The sequence below is a fragment of the Tinamus guttatus genome, unplaced genomic scaffold, assembly GCF_059628265.1.
Source record: "Tinamus guttatus ecotype Peru unplaced genomic scaffold, ASM5962826v1 Tinamus_guttatus_pri_ptg000222l, whole genome shotgun sequence".
NCBI classification, from domain to species: Eukaryota; Metazoa; Chordata; class Aves; order Tinamiformes; family Tinamidae; genus Tinamus; species Tinamus guttatus.
The window spans coordinates 5,273,023-5,287,658 of record NW_028288756.1 but is presented as its reverse complement, the minus strand read 5'-3'; the positions used below and the strand labels follow the sequence as shown (position 1 = coordinate 5,287,658).

At 37.2% G+C, this 14,636-nt stretch overlaps 1 protein-coding gene across 2 annotated transcripts in view; it reads right to left on the bottom strand.

The window, feature by feature from the left end:
* Positions 1-14,636, bottom strand: part of CDH18 (cadherin 18) — a 211,482-nt gene that overhangs the window by 131,710 nt on the left and 65,136 nt on the right. The window contains exon 2 of one of the 2 annotated variants that reach the window (XM_088525032.1): positions 7,654-8,134. In XM_088525032.1, the coding sequence (XP_088381158.1) occupies positions 7,654-7,881 (228 nt within the window). In that variant the 5' untranslated portion in view covers positions 7,882-8,134. Of the gene's footprint in view, positions 1-7,653; positions 8,228-14,636 lie in introns of those variants that run through there. The other variant, XM_088525033.1, reaches the window with a different exon arrangement.

Sequence of the window (14,636 nt, the reverse complement as noted above, 5' to 3'; positions counted from 1 at the left end):
TAAAACAAATGAAAGAGAAAGAGAAAATACTTAACAGAGTTGTTAATGCACATTGTACTTGTTTGCCAAATGAAGTTGAAACACTTCCTGGTTTCTTTTTTTCTTTCTAAATCTGTGTAAATTAGTAGAAAATACATAACATGATTAAATGTAAGGTTCCAACCTGGCAACGGAAGTGTTTCTGTCATCACATATATATATATTTTATATATATATAAAAGTTAAGTAAAAGTTCAACTAACACTCCTTTTTTATGAAGACATTGTGAAACAGTTGATAACATACACTGAATAGTCAAATGATGGGTATTAGGAAAGGAAAAAAAATGATGCAGGCAAGGAAAGTTACACAAGTGGCTGAGCATAAACAAACACCTCTTCAAAATAAGATTGAGAAGGTGCCTGAGAAATAATTGGGATGTTCATTTAAGCTTGAGGTTGTCAGCCTATCAGCTTCATTGTCTATTGATTTAAGATTAGATGGTAAATAAGACTTAAAAAAAAGTTACCATGTTGAAGAACTGAGTATAGAAGGATGTAGTTACCTGTGTTTCCACCACATATTAAGGATAATATATCACATATATAACATATCATCTTTTCTGTGGTTCTATTTTTATAAATATATATACACTAAATCTTGTGGAGATTTTACATATTCTTGATATAATGACTGACAGAAGCCTTGCATACTGAGTACTGCATACAGTAAAAACGTAGTAAGAGGGAAAGGAAGATGTACTACACCAAATTTGTGAATCATTATCTTTGTGCCACACACAGCATGTCTTCTATTAGGGAGATGAGGACACATGATAAGACTTAATCAATTCCACCTAAGACAAGATAATGAGTAAGCCCTTCATCGCTTATTTTTCAGGAACAGGAAAGAACCAATGGACAAAGTTGTACTCACTTCATAACAGCTTGATGGAGATGCCACAACTCTGTGTGTTGTATAAATGTCACTGTGACAGCCAAGAAAAGCAGTTTTAAACCAGTACAATGTCTGCCTTGTGAAAACTGCACGGCAATCACACAGTTAGGTGATCAGAGAAAGTGGATCCAAGTTTGACTACAAAACGCAGTTCTCAAAACAAAGGTAAATACAAGTGCGAAAAATGAACAAGGCTGCCAGAATCCCTTATTCGGAAAGCACATAAAAGAAAATAAATACAGACTGAAACAGCTTACATCCTCTAAAGTGTGGTCCAGTATTACAAGTCAATTTTGAAGTTACAAAACAACTTCAGTTTTTGAAGAATCCATTTCTTTCACTCAGTAAGAAGTCAGTGTGCTACAAGATTTGGCTTTTTTAGCTTGACTGTGACTAGTTTAAGGGAGAATATAGCAGTTTAATCTAAAAGATGCTGGTTTCATCAGTATTTTCAATTCACAAGTCACAAAACTACATCTGCTGATGTGAAGCTTGCAAGCACCCATATGGCGAAAGGATAAGAAGTAAAGAATAAAAGAGAATCAAGTTGCATAGAGACGTAAGTCAGTAAGAATATTGAGAGCTGACCTTGACACCTTATTTTGACCTACTACTTGAAAGAACAGTCTCCACAAAGCAGATTGCAATTTTTGCAACATAAAGTTGACAGATGGTATACAGCTTCCTCACAGAACCAATATTCCTCCTATATATTACATTCAGTGTTGCTGTTTTAACACAAATGTGCAAGTTTATTCAAGGTGTAAGTACACATTTACCTAATTGAAGTTAAACCAGGTGAAGGGTTTATTCCATGCTGTACTTCAGTGCATTCCTGCTTCTGTGTCTGGTCCTTCAAGTCAAAACGTCCTTGTCAATCTGTATGTAGCTATTTTCTGTCAAAAGACTCCAATGCAAGCCCTGAGCGTCAGGAAATCTCCAATATGGCTGAACTCACTGGGAGAAAGGCAGGCTGATCAGACTGCTGAAAGCTCTCTCTCCTCTTCAGTTTCAGCTTCCCTCAAATAACTTTTGGATGCTTAGAGTCTCCAATGCAGAAATAACAGCTAAAGCTAAAAAGGCCGCAGCCTTCTTGGCCTGGTGGGATTTGAGCAATGTGCTCTCATCCCTCTCAGAAAGAAACCAAGTAATGGCTGGTAGTAAAGACAGGGTGAGCAGCAGCACGGAGGCAGCGTGACACACTCTGTACTCACAGAACTCAAACAGCAAGAGCATGTGTGTGTGCATTTCTGTTGTAAAAAGCTTTTGAGGTGGTAACAGTCTCGAACTAGCTCTTTGTAAAAATAAAGCAAAAAATAAAGATGACAAAGATGAGATAGGACTGTATAATTTTGCACAATACCCACCTCACGCTTGCTGATAGCAGTAAAATGGTGGGGAGGTTTCCTTGCTTTTCAGTAGCCCTGCTCCCTGAGCAAAGGGGGCTCACTCGTGAACAAGGACACAGGCACCGAATCAAAATGTCACTTAGTAACAATAAGGGTGACAAGAATCAGGACTGGAGCAATCGAAGACCAGAAAACGATCTCAATAAATACTAAGTACTATAAAATCTGGGTTTAGTGACCTTACAAGTGGAAATGCTCCAACAAGGGAGATCATGATTTTTTAATTATAAAAGATCTATTAGAAATATAAATTTCTCTATTTCTATTATCTATATTTATCATTTGTGAAACTAGGAACTCAAAGTTATCAGATGGGACACATTGTTCCAGGCACCAGTTATGCCACATACACTCTTTTCTGCAAAGGCATGAAGACAACTAACAAGCACTGAGCACAATTCTTGAGACTGCACCACCTTGATTGTCATTTTCATGAAAGAAAAACACTTTGCCAAGCAATTAGAATAAATTTTGGAACAGCTAACTAATGTTGGAAATGCTGAAACATATGATATATATTTTTAAATAAGCCTCTAAATATGAATAAATGCATTTTAGGTAGAAAATGTAACACGTGTTTCTTTCCTAACAGTTGTTCCAAAGTATCCTCTTTTTTTTTTTTTTTCCTACTGTCATTAAATCCAAGATGCTGAAATTGTCTTTATATGATCAAGGAAGCATTATATCCCTCTCCTGTTCTAGACCTAGCTTCTTGCAGTTTTATGCCATCATATCATCTTGGAAAGGAAGGCTGAATGACCTGTTTGCGAGGTTTTATTTCTGTTTTCAAGGAGAGTAAAAAACGCAAACCAAAAACAAACAAACAAACAAGAATTAAAGAATTACTACTTTGAAAATCAAAGGTAGCAACTGGGGACTGAGGTTTCTTTCCTTTTGTATGTAATATTCAGTATTACCATTTCAGGTCATTTTCCAAGCAGTTATTTCCCTCTTCGCTTTCCTGCATTCACACGCATTTCCAATTTCTCATACTTTCCTGTTTCACCGATCAACATAATAAAAAGCGTTTCATTACTATTACATATTTGTACTAGTAATAGTACCAATATGAGAGTAATAGTACAAATATGAGAGTAGAAGAAAATGTCACTCTCCCTACACCCCAAATTATGGAGAAAAAATGCATTTGAAAAACTACATTGAGTTGAATGCCTGAAGAGCCATTCCTGCGTGGACTGAGAGCAGCCTGCATTCAATGTGTTGCAGATCCAAAGTGCTCCATACACATCAATCCTGTTCATTACGTTCCTCTGCTATTCCCTTTAAAGGCATGGCTCACTCCAAAGACCAACACTAGGGATCTTCCCTTTCCTCTTCCAATTGCCCATGTACTTCTCTCCCTTAAGTAAAAAGTATGATGAATGTGAAGCTGTCAGTTGTTTCCAGGACTCACTTCAAGAATGTTATGGGCTGAAATATATCCTCTTTTTCTCTCTTCCCCCTAAAATTCTTTTTTTTTTTCCAAATCTTGAATTACCTAACTTGGAAGCGTGTTGGAAACATGGGATATTTCACCACCATAGGAACTAAGCCATGTTAAAGCTTGCAGCAGTACTCTGCCTGTTCTTCTAGATTTTCTCGGGAGAATCTGCTCTTCTGAGCTGCTGCACTGAATGAAATGGTGGTTCCCAACTCCTTGCCAATTCACCGTGTACTTAGTAGCCCTGTCTCTTTCAGTGCTCAAAGCTATGTTTTCATTAGGACATTTTTTTTTTGTCAGAGGGACACAACACACAAGAAAGCTCCTCATGATTTCTCATCTAGCTGAGGGCTCAATTCTGTGAATTCACTTGCTTATTTGAGAAGAGAATATTGTTCTTGTTTGATCAGATTTTGCCAGTTTCTCCAGAGCATATCAAGGTAGGTATCTTCAGATGAGCGGTCTATGTATCTCAGACAAATCTTTGTATCTGCTCCAGTAGATACTCTTGCCCTTTTGAAATTTTTCAAAAATCTCATAATTTCTGAAAAAAAAAGAAATCACTGTGGTTTTAAAAACTTTAAAGACGTCCTTTTTTATATAAAACTATTTTTGGAAATGTCTGCTCAGGAAAACATCACCTGAAACATTGAATATTGATCTGAAGTGCAACAAGAGAGCTTCAGTTCAATAATCTAGATATGAGAGAAAAAAATTAGCATCTGCCAAAGGATCATTTCTCATTTTTATCACTTCATCCCTGCAGGATCTGTGCTTTGTCATGCTCCTTTTTCCTATAAAAACCTCACAGGTATTACTAGTATGGATTCATTTTATACAGTTCTCCAGTCTCTAAATGACCATTTTTAAGAGAAAAGAAATAATGAGCAAGCAGTGAGGATACATTTGATATTAAAATATAATGCTAACTTGTTGTCCTAACACTTACTGTATAAGAGATGCTGGCAGTAAATTAATCCGTCCCCTTGACAGTCATTTATGATAAGCACAGGAAGGAAGCTGTAGCATTTTCACTGCACACCTACCCTGTTCCTGCCCTCAGCGCACATTTCCATGACAATGACTGCAGTCGTTATACCAGCGTGTTGTACCTAAGGGCTCGGCTTTTTGTGATGTTGCTCCCAAACTGGGTGTGAAAAAACATAAAAGGACGGATAGCAAACAGCAGGTCTCTCGCTGGCGAAGCAGAGCAGTCCACAGAGTTAATAACGTCCAGAATTGATGGAGTAGCACTACTGAACAGAAGGAATTCAAGGGCAACACTCGCATTGCCTTTCTTTATAGACTGAGAGGCTCCACATGGAAACTTCTTCCCAAATTAAAGTGTAAAGAATGAGACCCTGATGAGGTGTTTTTAATTAAATGCAACATCGCTAAAGCATCGGTGTTTCAAAGTGAAAAGAAACTCTTGCACAGTCATCACTAATCAAATTCTGTTCATTACTAGGGTTTGGTCTGCCTCAGCCTCTTATTTCTGAATTAAAAACAAACACCTGAGTTAGTACGATTGGTCTCTGGTCATCATTAAATCATCAGAACTATGACTGAATGCAAAATAGAATATAGATGCTCCTAAGTCCCACAAGACTTCTGCAAAACCTCTACAAAGACAAGGTTACTGCCAGGAGGACACTCAGAGTATGGACCTTCATAAGGGAAATCCTTGAGGAAAAGACAGAGAGAAAAAAAACAGGGTGGGTGGGGGAAGAAATTCACAGCAACAGATGTCCTCAAACAAGGCACCTAGTCACATTCCGAGCATGAAAAAAATCCTAATTCTTAACTCCATAAATCTGGCATTTATGATAAAGAGCTCAAAGAATGGAAAAAACATATATTACATGAATATAAAACTGAAGGGGACCACACGTTACTCACTGAATTTAGGTCCCTGCTCTTTCATGCTTCTGTTCCCATTCTTCCTTTTAGGAGACTGCTGCAGAACCTCACCTATCCTATTTCCATTATAATTTAACTCATGACTCTCCTCTCTCCCTTGTGGTTTCTTCCAAGTTGTGTTTACAGAGAATATAAATGCTCTCTGCTATTAGCTATTGAAACAGCTAAACATATTTTATCCCATGCTACTACCCCATCCATAATAGCAATTCTCTGCATTGCTTTTTAGTCAAAACTAATTAGAAGCTGCACACAGGCTAACATTACTTGGCACAATAGTATTAATACTGTCTTATCTCTCTGTGGACTTACACAACATTTGCAGCTTAGAATTGTGCATATCCTTTTCTAATGTGCGGCAAAGGAGGCAATAGTAGATCTGTTGTCCAGACCTTTCCCTTCCTTTGTCAGCTAAACTTTCATGATCTTGTTCTGTAAGAGCCTTAGCACAGTGGGGTCCTGAAGTTTACTCCATATCCATATCTTCTGAATGCTATCTGGCTCTTTCCAGGCAGTGTTTGTAGGTGTACACTGCACGCCTTTGCAACAGCAGCACATGTTTATAGAATATTTCCACTAGTTCCAAACCATTCACAAGATATTTAGCAGCTTGAGATGGGTCTGAAGACATATCCCCTCCTTATCTCCCTATTGTGAAAGCTCATCAACACCTGAGCACACAAGTACAACTCATTAGCTCCATCTAGAAATTTCCTTCCCCAGATGACAATTCCTGCACAAATCTCAACATCCCTCAGTAAAACCTGCATTTTTACCACCTGGAGAAACGCCGTATACTTTATATATTACTTAGGTTGTATTAACAAAATCACAGGGTTCTTTTTCAGTCTTTGTGGTAACATTATCTTAAAAATCAATGCTCCACTTGCTATTTGCAGTTCACATAATACTGCCCAATTTGAAAGACCTTGCGACCAGACATCTATGATTTCAGGAGCTACTGCTTTCCTTGGATACTTTGTATGTTCCAACATGTAATTTTCAATTTCTTCAACTTGAAGACAAACTAAAATGAAATATTTTCTTTTCCATGCCCCCAGTGCCATTAGACTTCTCTTGCTTCTCCCCTCATCTCTTCATCCATTTTCATTAACGAAATAAAGATTCATCTAGCTCAAGTAATAAAAAAAGAAATCTATCATAATGCTTAAAGACAATATCAGAAAAGCTCTATACCAAACATCCCTTTATGAAGCAATATATTCATTTTTGTATTATTTCAATGCAAATTTCAAACACTTATCTAGACAACATTTCACATGCTATACCAGACTTCAGCTGGCCCCCTGACAACTGCATCAGCATAACAGAATAAACCTTAGGCCTGAAGCTCAGCTCACTATGTGAGTTAAGGATGGCTGCAGACCTTGCTGTTACTTGCTGGCATCCTGACAAACTACGGTTTAAAAACCCTTCACAAACTCTTGAGGAGTTGTAGCAAGTCCCCTGTCTCTCTTAATGAAGCAAGCCACAGAGGAATTTCCCTCCGGAGGAATCCTTCTCCACCCTTTCCAGAGAGCAGAATGAATGGCCTATTGAGCCTAGACTGCACTGATAATATTCCCTGAAGTAGCTCTGAACCTTCTTCTGAAGCGGGACAGAAATGTCTGCAACGCTGACATATTTAAGCCGCAGGGTGTACAGAAACTGATGAAAAATTATCAGCTGCACTCACTTCTGCCATTTTTAGGTGAGCTCAGAACACTTTCATCATATTTACTTAATTCATATTACTGTCTTTATAATTGACATAGAAAGTATACGCAGCCATCGGCAAGTTCGCTGAGCATGGATATAGTAACATATTCCTGTCTCTAAAGAGGTCACCACCTTTAGGAAAGGGTGGTACCCCCTGAGGAGACACTTGATTTTCCTCTATGTCACATTTCAGAGGGTGAGGGGAAAAAAGGAAGACGATGACCTTACCTTTCCTACGTACTGAGGATCTGGTCCCATGTGTTCTTCTAAAACAAAGAACTGATTCCACACCCATCCGCGCTTGGGACGATGATGCACTTCTGTTTCACCTTCTACGTGCTTGGTTTGGTTTCTAGTCACCTTGATGGAGCCATGGTGAGCAGCTCCGTAACACCTCTGCACAAAACAGAGACAAACCAGGACTGGGCAGATACAAGACGTACTTGTAATTCTCATTGTAGGAGAAACTTCCTGGTTAAGGTTTCCTTTCTCAGGTCTCCTTCAGCTGTAATCCTTTAGTAAGTTCCCAGGATGGAAGGTGAAGCCTGGTTCAGAAATACAGTCCAAAATGTTTTTTTCTGCTTGTTCATGGTTTAACTGCCCATTGGGGAAAACTCAAGCTGTATTTACATTATGAAAAGCTGACTGGAAAAAATGATACTTCTTCGGAGGTCTTCACAATAGAGTTCCACAGCCGACCATTTTCTATCTAATAGGGAAAGAAAAAAAAGCCACTTACTCATCACTAAAACCAGCAATTTTCAGCTTTTTGACCTGAGATGATATAGTCACAGCTGTATTAACCAATACCTTAAAGACTCTCATAGTAACTAAAATTTCCTTTCAATAATAGTGTTTTCTGATTGTTCTTATTTAAGTGCCTTAAAAATTGCCATCTCTTCCAAGCTATGGAAAACACATGCAATGCATTATTACAAACTGATTGTTCAAGAACAGTCCATTTGGCCTTTTGCCTGCAAATCAGTGACCTATTCTGGAAGGAAAATACAATTACTACTACTGTTAATAGATCAAAAGCAATTGATATATCAGATGAGGTCTTGGTCTTATCATATACTGTACAGACACCCAGGATTGTGGAAAAACAAAACCAAAAAGGCTACGATTGGTTTTGAAAGAAAATCTCTGAAATGGGTTTAGAATCAATATTGTGGAGGAACTTTGGTCAAAACATGCATTTTCACCCACTGTGTAAATTAAGTAATTTACAAACAATATTGCACTGGATCTTTACAAAATTATTTCATACTAACAGAAATTTCAGATACTGATGTTTAGATAACCAGTATTCTATTTTCAAAACCTCCTAAATTCCCAGAAATACAGCATTTTTTCAACTTGAAAAGTTTTATACTACAACAACATTTAAAATATAAAAAGGTACACATAAGTTGATGTAGTGCTTAAGCAGAAGTACTTCTAAAAATAATTCTTGAATCTCAAACAAAATAATTACTCTGGGAAAACAGTTTGTTCCATTATTTGAACATATCAAGGATCAATCAGTCAAGAACTACCTTCCAGTACTGGCTTTGTTTAAGTAACAGAAAGACACTAAAAAGTTTGTGAACAGAAACATTATGAAACTAATTTTGCTTGCAAGTTCCATGGGAACACAACAGAACAAAATCTTCAAAGAAAAACCAAGAAAGAAATAAGAAGTCAAACGGAAAAAAACTGCGGTGGGAAGCTCAACAGCTTCACCAACTTTTTTTTTGTTTGCAAGGTCTTTTTCCTCATCCTCGTTCCAAAGCCACAATAATACTGGAAGCCTGACCATACTTTCTTACATATTCATCTAAAAATTGTTTCTCATCACAATAATGAAACAATACTTCAGGATTGTATTATAATTAGGAATACCTAAAAAGGAAATATTCCCCATTGCTATTACCAAGTTCAGGACACAGAATAGTACATTTGTCATGAAAATTACAGCATTCTGAAGCAGAGGAAGAACACCAGGCTCCTGATAATGGTAAGTGGGAAATTCAAACAGAAATTCCATATAGGAAATTCGCAGACATTCAATTTTAACTTGCTTCCCACTTCCAGTGCAATGTAATCTCCCCCGAAATTCCCATAAAGAACAAGCCACTGGACTCTCAAAAGCCTCATGTCCCATGTTGGAACAAATTCATAGAATTAACTACCTGAAATATATATGGGATCTGACAAGAATTTTCCACAGCTAAACACTGTATGAAATGTAGTTGTGGCAGGGACAGAATCCAGCAGTTATGTTTCTGACCTTGTGTTTGCCTTCCTCTGTTCCCCCGCCTTTCTGCATTCATTCCTGATTCTTGCTGGAAGTCAGTTTGTGTCCTGAGGTATGTGATTTCCTCCTAAAGACTTCTATATTTTCAGAGGAGCTATTTAAATAGGTACAAATTGTTATACTTCACATGTACGTTAAAATTAACTAGTACCTTACAAAATGAAAAAGTCTATGCTCTCAAGCATTTTTTTTTCCTTTGTTCCCATCTTGGGAAATGCTTTGGTGTAGTCTATTAAGCTATAAGCAGTGCATAATAAGTTTAAAAATACTATGTTAAAAGCACATTTAGGTTTTTTTTTTTTTTTAAGAATTGCACATTTAAAACATATTTGAAGCCATCATCACTGAACTTTCCTTTACAGGAATTTGGGGAACTTTTTGTTTGTTTTGGAAAATTTTTACCTCATCAAAGAATAAATGCAAATGGGTGTAGCAGATACCAAAAATCAAGATTTACTATCCAGAACTTGGTCGTTCTTGTTCCTTCCCCTGAGTCATACACAGAATAACTTCATTAATAGCAACATGGATCCTGTAAACTGCATTATTAACTTGGCTCTTATGTGACTTAGAACATGTAAGAAATGCCAAGAGCTTCTTCACCTCAAAAATACCTGTTCTTCCTAGCATTAGCACAGGAGACATTAACTCTAGTTTGGGCCAAAACTATCAATTCCTAGATCATGTGATAAATGTGTTCCACAAAGAACAAAATCAATTAAAAAAAATCTGCATTCTGGACAAATATTTAAAAAACAACAACAAAAAAAGACAATGGGGTCTATTTGCTGTTATGATTAGAATTTTTCACACCAACAGTTACAGAATTGTGTGTGATGCCTGGAGAAACTTTTCCACTGCAATAGTAAAATTGATTAGAAGTTTAACATTTAGAAGTAGAAGGATTTTTAGTGTACAGTCTTTGGAGGGTTTTGGCTTTTGTTAAGACCCGTTAAAATCAAAGCCCAAATAACATTCAGTAGAAAACTCCTTATTGTTGGTTGTCCAACACCCTTCCATTAACAATCTAGAGCAAAAATTCATTTAAAAGACAAAAAAAACCCCAAACAACAAAAAATCTGCAATAATCCCTCTCTCCTCCATTCCTCAAACCCAACACTCTGGTGTGAATCTGTCTACAGAGGGAAAGTCCAGGTGGAAAGATCTGGACTAGTTAATGAAGCAAAGATCACAAACCAAAGTAGAGATGCACTTGAGCTGTGAAGAACTCCACAAAAGGACTGAACTTACTGAAATCCCTTTTTACTGAATTCCTGAAAAGCTAACAAACTGCAATGTTGTCTGCTCAATGCTTTTGCCTGTGCTTTCAAATCAAGTGTCCTGCTCTACGCTTTTTTGTTATAATGCTGTATGCAGCAGCAGCAGTATAGACTTGTATTACTGCTGTCTCCTGGGCGCCCTCATGAAAATGAGCTGTGTGCCGCAAGAGACTGTCAGAGTGAGTTAAAATTAAAATAAATAATTAAATAAGATGAGGTGGCAAAGTTCCACCAGCACTGCTGAAAATCATTAGAGCAGAACAGTTGCTGCTTAGTGTGGAAACAAGTCTCTATAATGAATTCCCAGGAAACCAGTATAAGCATGGTGATGTAAAAGGGGACACTCCACCATCATGAGGAGGCACGTCCTTTGCCAAGGAGCAATTAGGGCTGTACAGAAAGCGAGTCTTGGCCTGAGTCTTGGCCTGTATCTCCATCTCATCCGTCTCCATAATCAAATTGACCACACATGTTAATTCATTTGAATGATTCAGTTTTGCAGATGCACGTTCAGTTCAGCTCTGCACATCGTTGTCACAGCCTGCAGGGACCCTTTTTAGTCCCATGGTGACAGAGCGACAATTAGTTATGGAACTTGTGATAAATTGCATTTCTCATACACTTTTTGACTTCCTCCTCTGCCTTCTGCCCTCCAGACTTCTCTCTGTCAGAACAAATTCTTCCATCATAAAAATTCAACCAGCTTCAAATCAACATCATTATTCATATGTATAATCAGCCAGGAAAATATTTCTTTTTTTTCTATATTCCCAGTGCTTATTCTGTTGCCAATGTTACGTGTTTCTGCACTGCAGAGATAATGGCGTATTGACCTGAAGAGCAAGGACAGAATATTGGGCTAACATCAGAATGAGAAATGGGATATTATTTTTTGTTTTATCCTTCTGAAGAACAGGTTGATAAATTGCCATGAGAAAATTTCTAAGTGGGTGGAGGAAAAGGCTTCATCCAGAGTTGCTCTCTAGTGTCTTTTCCTAAGGCTAGTAGTGCTGCATGATGGGACTATACATGAAAAGATGAAACATGAAGTTTTTCTCAGCTTGTGTGGTGCAAACGCAATATATAACCGTCAGCACTTCCTAAGAAGCCTCCAAACTGTTTTAAAAGCATTTAAAAACAGGTTTAAAGGTCATCTTGCCCCTTTGTGTGTAAAATGCAGTACACTAGTTATATCTAAAAACTAAAAAATTAAAAACTGAAAACAAGTATGTAGTTAATCCAGAAGTCTTTAAAGTAGTTAAACAGCAATTTCAGGAACTACAGATGCTTTGTCACTATAATTTTATATTGTCAGAACTTTTAGAAATGGTGGAAAATTGAACTTATTTTGGCCACAGCATTAAAAAACTTTGGTTAACTTGCAAGATGACTGCATGAGGTATCATGCCAATAAAATTTTGGCTAAATATATGTATGGATGCATATATATATGTATTACTATTCTAAAAGCTAACCTTTATCATCCTGGAATACAATCTATTTCTTGAAGAGACAAAATAGAGAGCATTTGTCATCTCCTTCCTCACCTTTTTGAATGATAACAAACCCTGTTCGTGGCTGTACGATGGCAAAAGTTATTTCTAATGTTTCACACTTGCATAGAGTGTTTTGATAATTATCACCTCTACTAAGTAAAAAAGAAAAAGAAAAAAAAAGAGAGAGACTATGCAAATGTCGGAGACTTCAAAAGATAAATGATCTAGCATATATTCCTTCTTAGAAAAATAAATAAAAATAACCACAAAAGAAGACCTCTTTGCAAAATAAATACTGTTCTTTCCTATCAAGTAACAGAAATTCTGTTGTGGGGAGAAAAGAATGAAAAAAAATAAGCAGGAAAATAAAAAGGGATCCAAAAAGACAGGCACTCAGATATTATATGCTGATAAGTAACAGAATAAAATTTAGAATAAGACACTGAAAGACACTATTAAAGACACTGTCAGTAAATAATAACTGAAAAGAATGAATCAAGATAGAGAAGCAAACTGGAAAGTTCAAGTGGAAAACAGCTGCAGCTCTGAAAGATACTATGTGAAGGAATGACTTTTCTCTCAGACCTGCAAGCACATGTCTGAGAAAAAAGCAGTACAATTTCTGTGCAATGCAGGAAGAACAGTTAACGTAGTTCAACAGAAAAACATTGGCATATGGAAAACCTTTACTGAAAATAAAATCATGACACAAAGTTCCTCTCCAAATATATGAATCTGTGAATCAGTTTTCTGAAATTTCCAAGAGAAGTGAAAAAAGGGCAATATTTATTTCTCTAAAAAGCTCTTGCTTAAAGTTCTACATTTTTATGCATAACTTAAAATCACCTGTAGACACATTTGGGATCAGAAAAGGAACTACCAACATGAAATAACACAGGAATATAAGGACAACTGCAGAGGCTTAATGAATACAGGTTCTTGCACAATGTGAATAATCAGTTACGATATTCATAACTTCAATTTACAGAGAAAGAAGTTATGTTAAATTAGTTATTTAGCTCAGTAAAGAACTCTTGCCGAGAGTACTGAGTAAACACTGCCCAGGAAAAAAAAAAAAAAAAAAAAGGAAGAAGGGAAAAGAACTGCTCTTTTTTGTTCCTACCCCGTATCTCCTACCACCTCAAAGAAAGTAATGGTCATACCAAAAGCCCAGGAAGAAACAAAAAACAGCACCTGAATCCTATTTGATGCTGGGAAATTACCTCAGAAAAGGGAAATCGCACATTTTGGGGCATTCTAAAATAGTGAAAGAAAAAACTCCTTACACGCAGATCCTGCATTTGGAGAACAAGCTGGTCCTCTGGGGAGTAAATTGTAACACTACACAACAGAAAGACAGTGTGACAGTGCACAAATTATTTCAGATCGTGAAGTGTAATGAGTTTTTCAGGACTATGCTGACAGACACGAGGACGTCAGACAATCCCAGCTGCCGAGAATCCATTGCTCCTGCTGGCTCAGACTTTCACCGAGCCCACGCTGGAGGCCTGAATTAAATCTACAGTCTGTATCACAAAGGATGTTTTCCAGCTGCTCATATTCCACGAATTTTTCAGTGTAAGAAAGTCTGTTTTTTTCTCGCTCCAGTTTTACCTCCAATACATTTTAAATATGAGGAAGACCACAAAGGGCACAGTTAAAAATTAATACATTAAACGAAATCCATTTTTGCCCTCAGTGCTAAACTCTATTAGCTTTATTGCTTGTTTTCTACCAATTAAAATTTCTCATTTTTCTCTCTGGCTGTACTCTGTAATTACTAAGGCTTCAGTTACTTCTGAATTATAGTAAGTAATATATTATTACCAATTAAAAAAAAAAATAAAGCTAAGCCAGCGTACTGGGTTAGCTGCTGAAAAGACTTTCAGTAATTTGCATTTCAGAAGTGTAACTGAAGCAGCCACAGAATCACAGAATTGTTGGGGTTGGGGGACCTCTGGAGACCATGTGGGTCCAACCCTCCCCGCTCAAAGCAGGGTCACCTAGAGCGGGTTGCCCAGGTCCGTGTCCAGTTGGGTTTGGAGCATCCGCACGGATGGAGACTCCACAGCCTTGCACAATGGACTGGTCTTGTATTTCCTTTTGTAAATATTAATAACATCTTGAGACTGGAAG